Source organism: Belonocnema kinseyi, chromosome 9, assembly GCF_010883055.1.
Source record: "Belonocnema kinseyi isolate 2016_QV_RU_SX_M_011 chromosome 9, B_treatae_v1, whole genome shotgun sequence".
Taxonomy (NCBI): Eukaryota; Metazoa; Arthropoda; class Insecta; order Hymenoptera; family Cynipidae; genus Belonocnema; species Belonocnema kinseyi.
The window spans coordinates 9,771,803-9,788,548 of NC_046665.1; the positions used below are offsets into that span (position 1 = coordinate 9,771,803).

The 16,746-nt window shown below is 35.6% G+C and overlaps 2 protein-coding genes and 1 long non-coding RNA gene across 7 annotated transcripts in view; 1 reads left to right on the forward strand and 2 right to left on the reverse strand.

Annotated features, from left to right (window-relative positions):
* Positions 1 to 16,746, forward strand: part of LOC117180242 (uncharacterized protein CG4449) — a 555,967-nt gene that overhangs the window by 13,495 nt on the left and 525,726 nt on the right. The gene's annotated exons all lie outside the window — the stretch shown is intronic.
* Positions 3,264 to 4,045, reverse strand: LOC117180243. The gene is made up of 2 exons (XM_033372637.1): positions 3,935 to 4,045; positions 3,264 to 3,860 (listed from the first exon to the last, which is right to left on the reverse strand). Exons 1-2 carry the CDS (start codon positions 3,935 to 3,937, stop codon positions 3,495 to 3,497), a joined length of 369 nt encoding a protein of 122 aa, XP_033228528.1. The 5' UTR covers positions 3,938 to 4,045; the 3' UTR covers positions 3,264 to 3,494.
* LOC117180245 lies at positions 11,540 to 12,233 on the reverse strand. Its single transcript, XR_004468016.1, has 3 exons — positions 11,808 to 12,233; positions 11,719 to 11,741; positions 11,540 to 11,644 (listed from the first exon to the last, which is right to left on the reverse strand). It is a non-coding gene; the product is annotated as an uncharacterized LOC117180245 (long non-coding RNA).

The following is a 16,746-nucleotide window of genomic DNA, read 5'->3' on the forward strand; positions in this document are numbered from 1 at the left end:
CCCCCCCCCCCCGAAAAAAATCCTGGCTACGCCACGGTGTATATTGTTATTGCCCATATTTTACTCCTATATAAGCCCATGTGATACTTTGTAGGATTCCTACTCTACCGACATTTTCGCAACAATTTATGTTCACACGAATTGAGGTACCTAGTTTCCTATGTAGGAAATTAAATAAAAGGGCCTAAAGAACGTTTGTATGTTCCTAAATTATTCGAATTACAACCATTTTTTCTAAATAATTAAAAAAATTTTCTATTGCAATTCCAAAAATTTAGCAACAATTTTAGCACTACATTTTTCTCTGGTATCTTTTATTTAATTACCTAAATGGAAATATAGATATATGAACTCGTGTGAACGTAATTTTTTGCGAAAAAAATGTCAGTAATGTAGGAATCGTATGACGTAAATATCACATGGTCTTGATATATTGTGGGTGCGGGGTTATTCAAGTATTACATAACACTTTCTTATGAAACAAATTTTTGTTTAGTAATTAGCTATTAATTTTCTGTTCAATTGTAAACGGACATTGAATATGGAAGCTGTTTTTACTGATTTCACGTTTACAGAAACGATTTAATCTTCCGCATAATCCATTTTCTCTGCATTCTCAATATGTCATTTCACTGTCTAAGGATAAGATTTCATTCTCCGTGCTTGAAATGTTGCTTGCTGTCGATTGTTTATTCATAACCGACAGTGGAAGCTTACATCCGTCCTCTTGAAATGCATTGGTGATTTCAGAATTACTCGAGTTCATTTCCCTGGGAGTCGCATGTCTATGTTCTACCTTATACATTTTAATTCATCTAAATTCATTGCAATGTACATTTTAACCAAGGGAAACGTTAAGTGAGTACGGTGAGAGTATGGTGAGTAGGGGAACTAGGGTAAAAGTGCAAGTGTGAATGAAGGGAGCAATAGAAAGTGCGAATTTAAACAAAAGAATACAGTAATTGACGAGAGCTGATTTTGAGGCTAGGTTCGTTGCGGTGGGATACTGGGTTTTTTTCGCAGTCAGCAGGAGTTTGAAGGGTGGGAAGTTTTGGAGAAAGGTCTTAAAATTTTTGGATGGATAGAAAGTGACATGTGAGGGGGACTTGAGGATAACCGTCAGTTAATAGGGTAGAGTAGCATGTCGGTTATCCGGAGTCCACAACCTGATTTCGTAAGAAAAGACAGAGCGGGTTAAGTGAGAAGAATGAAGCAAACAGGGATAGTGATAGCAAAGAGAGAAGGTAGCGGCGTAGACGAGGCAAACAGTGAGGGAAGTGCAGATGAGACGTTCGCTAGGCCTTTACATGTCGTAGCAACGGCAGAATCAGCTGTATCGAGAGGGGGAAGGGGACATAGGCGCGGGAGGCTTACTAATTTAGAAAGGTTACGATCGAAATCGAGGAGCTCGGGGTCGAGGGACTTGTTACACAATTGTTAACAGACGGCGAGCGCAATTAGTAGCGAGAGCTTGAATAGTGAAGGGTAGAAAACGGAGGATGATGAAAGGAAAAGAGAGCCGTTGAGTGAAGATGCGGAGAGGGTCAATGATATTAAAAAGGTTAACACAAAAAAAGAATGCCGGAGAGAGATAGGTGTAAAGGGAATGTGTTTATAAAATTAGAAGCCCTTATAAAGGAATTTAGAGAGAAGATTTGCGGAAGATTGGTTGAGACTTGCGGAAGACTGAATGATATGAAGAGGCAGGGGGAGGGGGGGTAAAAGACGAGGTAAGAAAAGTGAGACAAAAGTGGGAAAAATGGGATCAATTATGGAAAGGAGAGAAAGGGAAGGTATTGAATAAATTGGAAAGCATAGAGAATAGGCAGAGAGAGAATGAGGAAGTTAGGAAAAGGGACATGAAACTGCTAGAAGAGAGTGAACAAATTATAACTGAGAAATATACGTACGCGGGTATAGGAGACACTCTAATAGGTTGCATTCTGGCAGAAGAAAGAATAAGGAGGCTGGTGGTTAGAATGTAAGTAGGCACCGTGTTAGGCTCAGAACACTTTCCGGTAATCGCGACAATGACAAGTGGTTGCCCAAAGCGCAGTAGGAGGAAGAGGAAAGGAAATAGAAAACAGAAATTGAAAATGAGCATTTGGGAGGAGGAAAAGTTGAGAGAATTTAGAGAAAAAATAGAAAACGAGGAGATAAGGGGTTTGGGAGAGGAAGGAGGTTACACGCTGCTAGAAAAACTAAAAGGAGCGATAGATAAGGTAAGGGAAGAGGTGAGACCGAGAGGAAAAGAAGATGGGTTTAGGGGAGGCTAGTGGGACTATGAATGAAGGGAAAGTAAATATAGGATGAAAGAGAGTGTAAGAAAGTGGAGGAAAGGGGAAATGGAAAAAGAAGATCTCAGCAGGAGAAAGAGGGAGCCCGAAAGAATGATAAATGAGGAAATACAAGGGAGAAAGAAAGGTACATAGAAGAGGTAGAGAAAGCGGCTAACGAAGTGAGGGAATGGGAAGTTATAATAGGGAAAGATGAGGAAGGAAGGGTATAAATGAAGAAATAGGAATGAAAGAGTGGACGAAGCACTTCAAGGGGCTGTTAGGAGTAATGGAGTATAGGGTAAAGGGAGAAGGAAGAAAAGTGGTCGATGGGGACGAGAACATTGAAAACGAGATTAGTAGGGACGAGGTAAATGAGGCGATTGCAAGGTTGAAAAGAAACAAGGCAACAGGGGGAGGATGGCTTGGAAAATAAAGCACTGAAATATGGAGGATTAGGGGTGAGGGAAGAGATGTGGAGGATTTGCAACAAGTTATGGAAAGGAGAAGGGTGGCCAGAGGAGCGGAAGACATGGCTGTCAGTACTGTTGATTAAGTAAGGTGAAGGCAAAAGGGTGGAGGAATATAGAGGTATCACACTCATGTCGGTGGGATATAAAATGTATGCGGAAGTGCTTAGAAGGAGGTCGGAAAGACAGGTGGAAGAAAAGGGCAGTGTACCACAGAACCAAACGGATTTTAGAAAAGAGATAGGAACCATAGATAACATACGTGCTCAACTATAAGTGCGTTCCGCTAGCACCTCCACAAGTTGCACACGTCACACTGATCTTTTTTAGTAAAAAGAAACTGATACTGAATTTAGTATTAAAAGTATCACGATACTGCTTATGAGTGGCTACTTTTATTCCGAAGTTGTCTTTCTTTTGCATCTATTCGGTGTACATTTCGTACATTCGTACAACAGATCCAATGCCATCAATATATTCTTTATTTGTATCCTTTCTGGTGTAGTGTGATTCAACTCGTTCAAAAAGATTTATATGCTAGACAATGCTTTTTACAGTCCTGTCAGAAATTTTACTCGTCTTATTTGTACCTCTCTTATTGTCTTGCACACAATACATTTTTTGCCATCAACTTGAAAAAGATACTTTCTAGATTCTTGTCTGCATTCTTTTTTACTTTCAATATTTTTATAGTATGCAACGCAATAAAATCCCATTGTCTGTTACGGTTTGCGATCGCCAAAAAGATTTAAATTGCTTCTGAATTTCGTGCAATACTTGCGACAACAGCTTTCCAGTTAGAACGGTTTACTGACCGTTTTCGGAACAACACTTCTCGAGGAACATCTATTCTACTTCGCTTTCTGTTGCCAAGTGTATCTAATAAATTTTCGTTATTAGTAGCGAAAATTGATGACAAAGTGGACATGGAAATATGTTGCAAGTCTTCTATGTTACTGTTGGAATCATGTGAAATTTCATTCAACGACATTGGTAAAAAATCGCAAGTGCCAGCCTCTTCAGGATCCATTGAAATTAAAATTTCATTCTTATTAACTTTACTTGTTTCTATTGAGTCCTCTGATATCTTACTTCCAATTGTCGGTAGAATAATCTGAAAAATTTGTGTTCATTTTATACAAAATAACACTACAAAGATAAATGCTTTGATTCCGTATTTTGACTTACCATTGACAATGTGTGTATCCTTGCAGCCTATTGAAACACTCGAATTTTCTAGTGCTTCAAACGATTCTAAGGAATTATCACAATAATCAACTGAAAATAAAAGGGATTCATTGAATAAAAGTAAATTTATTGTACCGAATAATGTTTAAATGGAATAATACCCTTGTTAATCACAGATCACCACACAAGGCTTGCAGCCCTTAGAGTGACGTCAGAAATACAAACATACAAACACAATAATATATAAATAGTTTTCTCTATCTAAAATCCTATTAAAACAAGGGAAATCAGGTTAATAGCGCCACCGAGAAGCTGCCAGTCAAATTTTTTGTTAGTTTTTAGCATTCAAACAATCATTCCCAATAGGTTTCAAGAGTACTAAAATGACGTTTCTTCACTCGAATTGTTGGCATGTTTGACAAAAATTGTTCTCCAACCCGAAAAAACGCATTTCTGAAAAAGGATTTAAGTTTTAACTAACGAGCTAGATCTTCTAACAAATAAAGTGAACTTTTAAAAAAGTGATTTGAGTTTTAACCAAGCAGTTGAATATTTAATGAAGAAGACTAATTCTTTTACCAAAAAATACGAATTTATAATAAAATACATAAAATTTCAACGAAATAAATTATTTTCTAATTAATGGAATGAATTTTTAACCAAGCGATTTAAAACTTACAACAAAATTGTTGAATTTTTGTGCTAAAACTGTCAATTTTCAAACAAAAATAGAACGTTTCAATTTTCGATTAAAAAAGCCAATTTTTATAAAAAGTAAATTTTTCGTACCGAATAATGTTTAAATGGAATAATGCCCTTCTTGATCACAGATCACCACACAAGGCTTGAAGCCCTTAAGTGACGTCAGAAATACAAACATACAAACACAATAATATATAAATAGTTTTCTCAATCCAAAATCCTCTTAAAACAAGGGAAATCAGATTAATAGCGTCACCGAGAAGCTGCCAGTCAAATTTTTTGTTAGTTCTTAGCATTCAAACAATCATTCCCAATGGGTTTCAAGAATACTAAAATGACGTTTCTTCACTCGGATTGTTGACATGTTTGAGAGCCTACCAGTCAACTTTGGCACCACCGAGAATCTGCCAGTCAAATTTTGTGTTCTCAGCATTCAAACAATCATCCCCAATGGGTTTCAAGAGTTCTGAAATTACGTTTCTTCACTCGAATTTTTGGCATGTTTGACAGCCTACCAGTCAACTTTGGCACCACCGAGAAGCTGCCAGTCAAACTTATTGTTAGTTTTTAGCGTTCAAACAACCATACCCGTGGGTTCCAAGAGTACTAAAATGACGTTTCTTCACTCGAATTTTTGACCAGTTTAACGGTAAATTGTTGCAAAATGCACTAACAGCTGTTAGCCACTCGACGAATTTCGAACTGTCGACTATGAAAACAAAAGAACCTGAACTTTTAGTGAGTACTAAAATGACGTCCATAGAATTGTAGCGAGCTCCCGGACTATTGAGTGACGTCAGAAATGCAAACATACATACACAATAATATATACATTTTTTTCACAGCCCAAGATTCTCTTAAAACAAGGGAAATCCTGTTAAATAGGGGAATAAAACTGAATTTCCATATGTAAATCTTAAGATTATGAGTCGAAATATATTGGATTTTCAAGAAGATAGTTGATTTTAAAACAAAAATGATTCATTTTTAACGAATAGAGATGAATTTCAATAAAACATTTGAAGTTATAAGTCAAGAAAACAATTTGCTTTGTTGCGAAAAATGGAAGAGTGGGATTTGCAGTTACAAAAATTGTTCTTCAACCCGAAAAAACGCTTTCCGAAAAAGGGTTTAATTTTTAACTAACGAGCTAGATCTTCTAACAAATAAACTGAACTTTTAAAAAAGTGATTTGAGTTTTAACCAAGCAGTTGAATATTTAATGAAGAAGACTAATTTTCTTACCAAAAAATACGAATTTACAACAAAATACATAAAATTTTAACCAAAGAAATTATTTTCTAATTAATGGAATGAATTTTTAACCAAGCCATTTAAAACTTACAACAAAATTGTTGAATTTTTGTGCTAAAACTATCAATTTTCAAACAAAAATGGAACGGTTCCATTTTCGATGAAAAAATCAAATTTTCATCAAAAAGTAGTTGCATTTTCTCATTAGGTTCTATTAAGTTTGCATTAAAGCCAAAAAAAAAACATGAAAAGGGGGAAGTTTTTTGAAAACAGAAGTAAAAAGATAAACTCATTAAATAGGGTGAAGAAGAGCATACACGAAACAGTTATTACTCACATTAATATTTGAAATGCCCCCCCCCCTCTGTCTCTGTCTCTCTGTCTGTCTCTGTCCTGCAATAATAGAGAGAATAAGAATTACAGATTAATTCGATATCAGGGAGATACTAGTACACTACAACGCAATAGGAAATAGGTTAGGTTCTTAGCATTCCTAAAGATGAGTCACAGAGCTCTTTTTAGTATCAAAACGTGCCTTAGAACGAATTGCGATAGGACATAGTGTTATAAACGTCCGGTCACAATTTGAACTTTGGACCGAAATTGTTTATGGTATATATGTCAATCAACGAATTGTTCATATTGCTTTTTAAATCTAATAGGCGGAGCCATGCGACCTAATTTCTTATTTTTAAAATGACTGTTAAATTCAATGACGTCAGCTATTTCATTGGTTGAAAGTCAAAAATAGGAGATTACTCCGCCCAAAACAGAGTTTATAAAAAGGTGCGCACAACGGAAAACCGCCAGATTTTGTATCTCCAAAACGGCATATTTACTACTAAACCTGCGACACTTCATAGTGTATAATTGAGTCTTTTGGACTTTGATCTTTGTATTGTGCTTGAACTTAGTCAATTCATTTTAATTGTTGTGAAATAATAATTTATTATAAATAAGATCAATTTGTAAACGTGAAGCGGGACGTCGCGATATAAGCAATATTAATCAATTGTGATTTGTGAACCTCAGACAGTGATGGTGGAAATTCATCTTTAATAAATTGTGAATCATCAACTGTTAAATCAAGTGTTTTTTTTTTATTTCCAATAAATTCCTTTTAATGAAAAACTGGGTCACTGAACTGACTCACTGAACTGACTCACTGATTAAAATTCAAGACCGTTCGTCTTACTACAAACGAGACTACTCCACTGACTGAAGGCACCATCTTTTGAATCTGAAAGATCAATGGAACAGGATTAACAATTTATCACAATAAAAATTAGGAAGTAAAGCTGCAATCTTTTTTCAGAGTTTAGGGGTGTTTTTACTTCCGGTAGCATAGGATGTAGAAAATTGCACCAAGGTTGTTAACGGTTAAATAGAGACCACCAAACTATTCCTCAATAACCGTAGGCTTAAAAGAATTTAAAAAAAACTTTAATAAGAAAACTCTTACTTGAATGTGGGTAATAAAAAATTGATTCTGAATTAACTGCCCGAAACGGAAGAGGGTTATGGCACCCTGGGATCAACCGCAGAGAAATAAATAACTACTCGAAGGAAATTCCTGAAGGATCAAGGACACTCAAGGAATTCAGAAAATCTTCCTGGAACCATTAAGAATTGAGTGAATAATTGTGAAAAATTAAGGTCAATAGGGTTGTGAATTTTATGGTGCACTATTAATTGGATTATTTGTCAGCGAAAGATTTTCGTCAAAAGAGTAAGACTTTAACATTTTTTGTAGGTCAGACAACTCAGCGGCGCTACTAAAGAAAAATATAATGTCATATAATGCATATTTTTTTGCTATTTTTTACAAAAAAAAAATAATTTTTTTGCTCTATTAGTTTTCGAGAAAACAGGGCGACGCCCTCTACGAAAATCATTCAAAAATCAATAAATTAAAAAAAATTACTAGGTTATATATTTTTGCTATTTTTTTGCTTTACAATGAGCTATGAATGGCTTTTGTAAAGTCAAGCCTTATTAAAAAAAACTACCCCCTGTAACGAAAAAAGTATTATAAAACAATATTGAAAATTAACTAGGTTACATTTTTTTGCTATTTTTTTGCTTCAAAATGAGCTATGAATCGCTTTTGTAAAGTCAACCCTTATTTTAAAAAAACTACCCCCTGCAATGAAAAAAAGTATTAAAAATATGACTAGGCTAGACTTTTTTGCTATTCTTTGCTTTACAATAAGCTATGAATCGCTTTTGTGAAGTCAACTCTTATTTTAAAAAGTAACCCCCTGTGCTGCACAAGCGTATTTTAAAAAAAATGAAAAAATGAAGATGAAAAACACTTGTTCGCCGCTAATCGTTACAAAAACAATTACCGTATTTGCATCCGAATACAAACCTGAAGACTAAAGTCAAAAATTGTATAAATTAATTGTTGGGACTTTTGTCCTCCTGATTTTTGTGCTCTCTCCTTATTCTCCAATGTCATATCAATCGCTTTTGCAAAATTCACCCTTATATAAAAAACAATATCCTGCAATGAAAACACGTATTGAAAAAAAGTCGATATCGACATAGTTCGAACTTACTTATAAAATAGTAACATGGTACTTTTAAGCGTAATTATTTCTCACTCATATTCGTTTCAAAAATAACCGCTGCAATGTATATCATTTTCCAGTCTATGTGTATAGTCAAAAAATATAATTGACTTTTTCTAAGCATCTTTTAATGCCTTTAATTAACTATCAGCACGACAATTAGATCTATCAGATTTTGGGCTTATTTTGGGCTCGATATTGGCAATTTTAAATAGCTCAAAAATTAGAGACTCCATTGACACTGGAAAATTCCCAAAAAGAATGATTTTTTTAAATTTAATATCTATGAGGTAAAGTGAGGTTGATTTTAGACGTTAAGGGTTGGAGCCAAAAAATCAGAAAGGGTGTTTTTGAGAAGCCCAAAAATGAAAGACTCCATTGACACTGGAAAATTCTCAAAAAGATTATGTTTTGACAAAGTTATATCTATGTCGTTGAGAGGGTTTGATTTTAGACGTTAAGGGTTAGAGAAAAAAATCGCAAAAGGGATTTTTGAGGAGCCCCAAAAATCAAAGAATGCATTGACACTGGAATATTTTCCAAAAGATTGTTTTTTTTTTTAATTTTTATATCCACGTGGTAGAGAGGGGTTGATTTTAGACGTTAAGGGTTGGAGCCAAAAAACCAGTAATGTTATTTCTGAAGAGCCCAAAAATTAGAGACTCTACTAGTACTGTAAAACTTAAAAAAGATTATTTTTGGATAAAGTCAAGATTGCCTGTTAAGATGTGGCTGTTTTTACACGTTAAGGGTTAAACCCCAAAAATTGGTGTTAGTATTTTTGACAAGCCCAAAATTCCGGAGACTCTAGGCGGGATAAGTTTCATGTGCCTTTACGGAACTGCTTCTTGATTTTATTTCGCTTTGGTGCAGGATTAATATCTCGGAACCCTTGATTTTAAATCATAGGTCTATAAGTGTCAGGTGTTAGGCCACGCCCCTGTAATATCAGGACCTGAATTCTATGCTTTTAGATCACAGAGTCCGAGAGTTTAAATCAAAAATTTTTGTTCTAAAATCTCACGCTTGGGTGAATTAATCTATTGAAATTTCTCTCCGGGTAGTAACGCACTAAAATTCCAAAAAAGATTATTGCTACTACGTAGATATCATATCTGCGTATCAACCCCTCTCTACCACGTATATATGAGCTTGTCACAAATTATTTTTTTTTTAAATGTGCCCGTGTTAATAGAGTCTACGATTTTTGGACTTCTCAAAAATACCCTTTCCGATTTTTTGGCTTCAACACTTAACGTCTAAAAGAAACTCCTCTCTAACACGGAGATATAACTTTTTCAAAAAAAAAATTTTTTTGAGAATTTTCCAGTGTCAATGGAGTCTTTGATTTTTGGGCTTCTCAAAAATACCCTTTCCGATTTTTTGGCTTCAACCCTTAGCGTCTAAAAGCAACCCCTCTCTACCACGTAGATAAGAAATTGTAATAAATTAACTTTTTGAGAATTTTCCAGAGGAAATGAAGTCTTTACTTTTTGGGCTTCTCAAAAACACCCTTTCCGATTGTTTGGCTTCAAACCTTAACGTCTAAAATCAACCCCCCTCTACCACGTAGATATGAGCTTGTCACAAATTATTTTTTTTTTAAATGTGCCCGTGTTAATAGAGTCTACGATTTTTGGACTTCTCAAAAATACCCTTTCCGATTTTTTGGCTTCAACACTTAAAGTCTAAAAGAAACCCCCCTCTAACACGGAGATATAACTTTTTCAAAAAAAATTTTTTTTTGAGAATTTTCCAGTGTCAATGGAGTCTTTGATTTTTGGGCTTCTCAAAAATACCCTTTCCGATTTTTTGGCTTCAACACTTAGCGTCTAAAGTCAACGCCTCTCTACCACGTAGATATAACATTGTTATGCCGGCAACTCAGCTTTCCGGCTGAGTTGCCGGCAAGCTAGCGCCGCCCTGTTTTCTCAAAAACTAATAGAGCAAAAAAATTATTTTTTTTTTTTGGTAAAAAATAGCAAAAAATATGCATTATGTGACATTTTGTTTTTCTTTAGTGGCGCTGCTGAGTTGTCTGACCTTTTTTTTTTTTGTAAAATGGGTCTGAATAGAAAACGTCGTTTAGATAATAATGCGAAAGATGTAAACGAAGCATCGCCACCGAAAAAAGCTAGACGAGTCAAAAATGATAGTCCTGGGAGACCACCTTCTATAGTAACTCAAGAATTGCGATCTAGGTTAGTAGTGAGCGAAAATCCTTTTGATAGTGATAAGACAAATTCTTTGAGTTTAGATCAAAGTGGCGAGGGTTGGAATGATTTGCGAAGACCGTTGATGGGCCGTTGTGAAGCATATGAAGAGACAGTGATTGGCAATTTTATACGCGGATTAGATTTCAACATTTATATGGTCGTTCATGATAAAGAAATTAACACTTTGGATGATGGTGTTCCATTAGCCATTAAAGCCGATCACAAAGTGAAAAGTTTGGGAAGAGTTCATGGATCTCTGTCTGGCTCCGTTCCATCTACCTGGTCGGGATCTAATTTGAAGAATAAAATAGGGCAAGATATATTAAAGAGAGTAGCTCATATGCAAGTAGAGGATGATACTAAGCTTGTACGAAATTTAGAGTCTGTGCAATCTTATTATTGTAAAGAATTTGGACATTATAAGCGAAACTGTCCAAAGAAGATTAAAAGAAATGTAAAGTACAAAGAGAGTACGGATTGTAGTCATTGTTATCGCAGTAACCATTCTGTAGAGAATTGTAACATTAAAAGAAGGTGTGAAAGGGAACGGTCTAAGTTTAGGCAAAAATCAAATATGAGTCATTTAAACTTCGAGGTGGGTTGTCTGACGAGAGGCCAGACGACTCCAAGTGTAAACCCTCTCAACCCAGCGGATCGTCCTCTCACTCGTAGAGTTTAATGAATTCGCTCCAAACGAGACAGAATTGGATAATTCTTCTTTTTCAAAGAATAAGGTAATCTTTTTAATTGATACTGGCGCTGGAGTGAATTTAATTAAAGAAAATTTAGTGAGTCCCACAGTTTGGATAAATAAAAAGCGAATAATTCATTTCGTTGTAATAGGCCCGGAAATGGTTTTCGCTATCGGTGAGATCAGGTTGATCATAAAGGGTCTCGAAGCTTTTTTCCATGTTGTGTCAGAATCATTTCCCATTCCACAAGAAGGTATCCTTGGTATTTCTTTCCTTAAAAAACACAACGCCATTGTTAATTTTGAAAGTGACTGTCTTCAATTAGGAAATATTAATTTTCCGTTTACCTCCCATAAGACAATCAGTTTACCTGCAAGAACAAAGAAATTAGTAGCAATTCAATTAAAAGATACTAAATGAAAAGAAGGTTACAAACGTAGAATTCAGTGTGATCCTGGAATTTTCGCTGTTGAGTCTTTGATTTTTAATGAAAACGGAACTGCTCCAATCTTTTTTGTAAATTCCCATAATCAGCAAATAAATTTAACAATACCACCAGTTGAGCTTGAGGAATATTTTGAAATTGATTATGAGGATCGTAAACTTTCTGCTGATGAAAGAAAAGAGGCTTCTAGATATGCTGAAATTTTGAAAATTGTAAATATCTCTGATTTAAATGATGAAGAGAAACAAAGTCTCTTCCCAATACTTTTTGGTTATTCTCAACAATTTCATCCTCCTAATTACAAATTAAGATCAACTAATGTTGTTACCCATACAATTGTCACTTTTGATAATAAACCGGTAAACATAAAAAATTATCGACATTCACCTATTAATAAAAAAGTGATTATGGAAAAAACTAAACTATATCTTCGGGATGCAATAGTTCGACCATCAGTATCCCCATATGATTCTCTTGTTTAGGTCATTCCCAAAAAACCAGATCCTCATAGTAATAAACAATGGAGAATGGTGGTTGATTATCGTGGATTGAACGAAAAGACCATTAGTGATTCTTACCCTTTACCGCAAATAACAGAGATATTAGATCAATTATGAGGAGCTAAATATTTCTCTGTTATGGATTTAGCATCATGTTTCCATCAAATATCCGTGGATCCCGAATCGAAAGCAAAAACTGCTTTTTCTACTCCATTTGCGTATTTCGAGTTGAATAGAATGCCATTCGGACTTATAAATTCCCCTGCTACCTTTTAAAGGGTAATGGACCAAGTTCTTACTGGTTTACAAGGAATGGATCTAATTGTTTATATGGATGACATTGTCATATATGCCTCATCACTCATTGATCACAGTCAAAAATTAAAAGCTCTTTTAGGCCGTTTCAGAACAACGGGATTATCTTTGAAAACCCTGAAAAGTGTTATTTCTTAAAAAAAGAAATAGTATATTTGGGACATATTATCACACAAGAAGGGGTAAAACCAGATACCCGAAAGGTAGAAACTGTAAAGAATTTTCCTATTCCAAGAGGAAAGAAAAATGTTAAACAATTCTTGGGGCTTGTAAGTTACTATCGAAGGTTTATTCCAGATTTCGCTAAAGTGGTTAAACCGTTTGCTCAAATTTTGACAGACAGCACTGATTTTCGTTCGAATACTGTAGAACAAAAAGCCCTTTGAGATCCTGCGTGATAAAATTTGTTCCGAACCTTTGTTACAGTATACTAACTTTTCAAAACCATTTGCATTGACAACAGACGCTTCAAATTACGCTCTTGGAGGTGTCCTCAGTCAGGGTAAGATTGGTCAGGACTTGCCAATCGCTTTTGCCTCAAGGACTCTTCAAGGGGCAAAGATCAATTATTCTACAATAGAGAAGAAACTTCTTGCTATTATCTTCTGCGTCAACTATTTCCGGTCTTATATGCTCACAAATTTGTCCTCTTTATTGACCATAGGCCCTTAGTTTGGCTGCATATCATTAAGGATCCTGTCTCAAGGTTGGCTAGGTGGCAAATAAAGCTGAGTGAGTATGATCACGTGATTGTGTATAAGCTTGGAAAAGTGAATTCCAACGCTGATTATATGTCAAGAATCCCACTGAATGATAGGGTCCCTTTATTATCTACTTTGAATTGCTTTGATGCAAAGTTGATAGCTGCTGTTGAACTTCCAGCTTCTGATAACGAGATTAACCCTCAAGAGTTAATGGAGCGAGTGTTTCCTTGTTTTGAGGCTCTAGATGTTAGAGCAGCGGAAAGAAACGTTACTGGGATTGAGGTGATTAGTGAAATGAATAATCCAGACTCATTCTCTCAGAATTATCAAATCGCCACCCAGGATCAGAGTACCGAGGCATCACGACTCGCGACTTCTGCTGGGTGTAGCCTATTAGGGACCCCGTTATCGGTCTGCGCCAATGCACCACGAACTTTTGGTCTAGACTCATGGGGATGGAAATGCGCTAACTCCGGTAGTTTAGGTGGTCCTTTCGAATGATAAGGATTCCAAACCGGAGTCGAGAGATTCAACTCTCAGTCATGACAGCCTTATGGCTTCACCTGATGAGGACCTTAACGACCCAGTGAAGATACCTTCATCGGCTCAAAATGGTTTAGTTTAGATACCCAAAAAGCAGAATCCCTTGATGTGTACATCATCATCGGCTCTGAGTGGGGTGCGGGCGTTGGACTAAATCCTTCTGCAGTAAAGACGCAAAGTAAATTGTGCGCTTTGCAGGAGATGGAAGTCAAACACAACGGTGAGAACAGTGCTGATGTTCTTGAAAAGACTCCTGCATTGGTCATCTCAGACGCGTGTGTATCATACAGTAAGGACAAAATTTATATGGGTAAAGGCCATTATTGCTTATTTTGTCTCAGCCGATGGTTCGATGATATCTAAACTTAATAAAGAATTAGTGAATCATAATATCTTCCGAGTTGAAGATTTCTTAGGAAGTTATCCTAAATTAGGTGAAGTAGTAGTATTCACCCGAAACAATAGGTATATTTTTGCTTTGATTGTAAGGAATAAGCATGGAGATCAGCTTTTCTTGAATCACATATCTAGTGCAATTATTGCATCAAAAAATGCAATGAATACTCTTAATGCCAAGAGCGTGAAGATTTCAAAGAAGGGAAACGATCTGGATTAGATCTCTTGGCTCTCGATTGAGCAAATGTTTCGACAGCATTTTGTCGGGTCTGAATTATTAGTTGTCATCTTAGAAAGCATACTCGTCAACCAATGGTGATAACTGACACTCCCAAAGAACCATTTGAGAAGATTCAAGTTGACCTTGTAGGACCTCTTCCAATTACTTCTAAGGGTAATACACACATTTTTACAATTCAATGTGTATTTTCAAAATATTGTGATGCAATACCTTTGAATGGTACTGATTCAGTCACTATAGCCAGAGATTTAGCCGAAGAATTTGTTACGCGGTATGGTTGCCCGCGGGTAATACAATCTGATCAGGGTGCTAATTTGGTTAGTATGGTAATCGATGTTTTTTTTGTAAAATATTTAGAAGCAAAAAGATCCGATCATTTTCTTATCATCCGCAGAGTCTGGGATCTTTAGAAAGAAGTCATCATACTTTGATTGAATATCTCAGAAGTTTCGAAAAAAAGTTGACTGGGATGATTGGACTCGATTTGCAATTTTCTCTTATAATATGAATGTTCACGAGGCAACCGGCTTTGGTTCATTCACTCTGGTTTATGGCAGAGATTCTAATCTTCCAACAAGCTTCACTCCCAATCCGCCTGACAAGACGTATACGATGCTTTTGCAGGAACACTTTCTGTGGCTTGACAATGTGCACTCGCTGGCTCACGAAAGACTCCTAAAAGCAAAAGAAAAGTATAAGAAATACTATGATAGGAAAGCTAACCCTAACCACTTTAAGGTTGGGTCCATCATCAATCGGAAATGAAGATTCTCCATTTCGTCGGAATTTCTAACTTTTTTGCTCCTCGTCCTTGTGAAGGATGTGAGTCTGATCCGTTCTTCAATTTCCCTCCCGGAAGATGCTGGATTTGTCTTCAGGTTATTCAGGAGTCACCTGTCAGATTCCAGATCGTGAATCATCACACAGAACCATCCTTTGGAATTTTCTTGTGGGTCAAGGTGAATCAGATGGAGGGCGTTTGAGACATCATTCCCTTTTTGCCCTTGGAACGTCCGGGTGTTTGAAATTATTTTCCTGGCTGTGTAGTGTTCCTGTGAAATCATTTTAAGATTAAAAAGTGACTATTAAGATAGGGAAAAATACAATAGTGAATAAGAAATCATAATTTTTTATTTATATCAAAAGTATTATTTTGTTAAAAAAAGGGAGGTTTCTTTCTCAGGCAAAATTTTTATAGTAAACTAATGAGGATACATTTTTTATAAAAGTATGGTAAATTCAATGACACTTATTTCAAAATTCGAAAATATATATCTTAGACTTTAAATATCACGCATTCCTTTTTTGTATATATAAATATATTTAGTAAAAAAAACTAACGTTAATTTTCAATACATTTTATTAATTGATAAATAATCAACATTTTATATTCGCTTTCTCTCATTTTTGTAATATTGAGGAAGAGATGCTATAAAAAGTATATGTATAAAACTACATTAAAATGTTATTTCTTTAAGGGCATGATCTTCGGTGACCACGTGACCAAATTAGTCCCCAGTTGTGGACATTTTTTTGGTGTTCACTATGTCCACACGGATTGAGATATCGTGTTTAAACTTTAGCAGATAAAATAAAAAGCACTAAAGAACGTTGGTATACATCTATATATTTGTAATTAAAAAAAGTTTATTTATAAATTGGTGAAATAGGATATTACCATTCGAGTTATAGTACTTTGTAGATCATTTTTGGTTTGATGCATTTCAAATTTTTTGATTCGCTCATATTGAGCGTTGACACCAATTTTAGACTAAATCATCTAAGTCTTGAAAAAAATTAATATAAGCAATAAAATTTGCGCATTCGTTGCAAGTCAACAAATAAGTATCTGCACACACGTAACCTATCATTATTTTTTGGGCAACAACGATCCCGTTCACATGTCCAATCAGAGAGCAGCGAATTTTCGGTAGGAAAGGTAGGTGAAATGTGGGAATTACAATGATCAATGCAAATTACGGAATCCATGTTCAACAGTTTTGGACGATAACTCAAAATCCCGAAAAACGAAGTTACGTAGTTTCTATCCGCTACCGCAAGTTGCGTATTTTCTATTCCTCCTTACGAGTTGCGTAGATTCAATTCGTCACCGCGAGTTGCGTACTTTCTTTTAGGACCCATCGACGTAGGTATGAACACGAAACATGGATTCTGAATAAAAATAGTCAGGGGGAGGAATGGATGAAGAAACTGGAAGGTTTGTGTGTGTG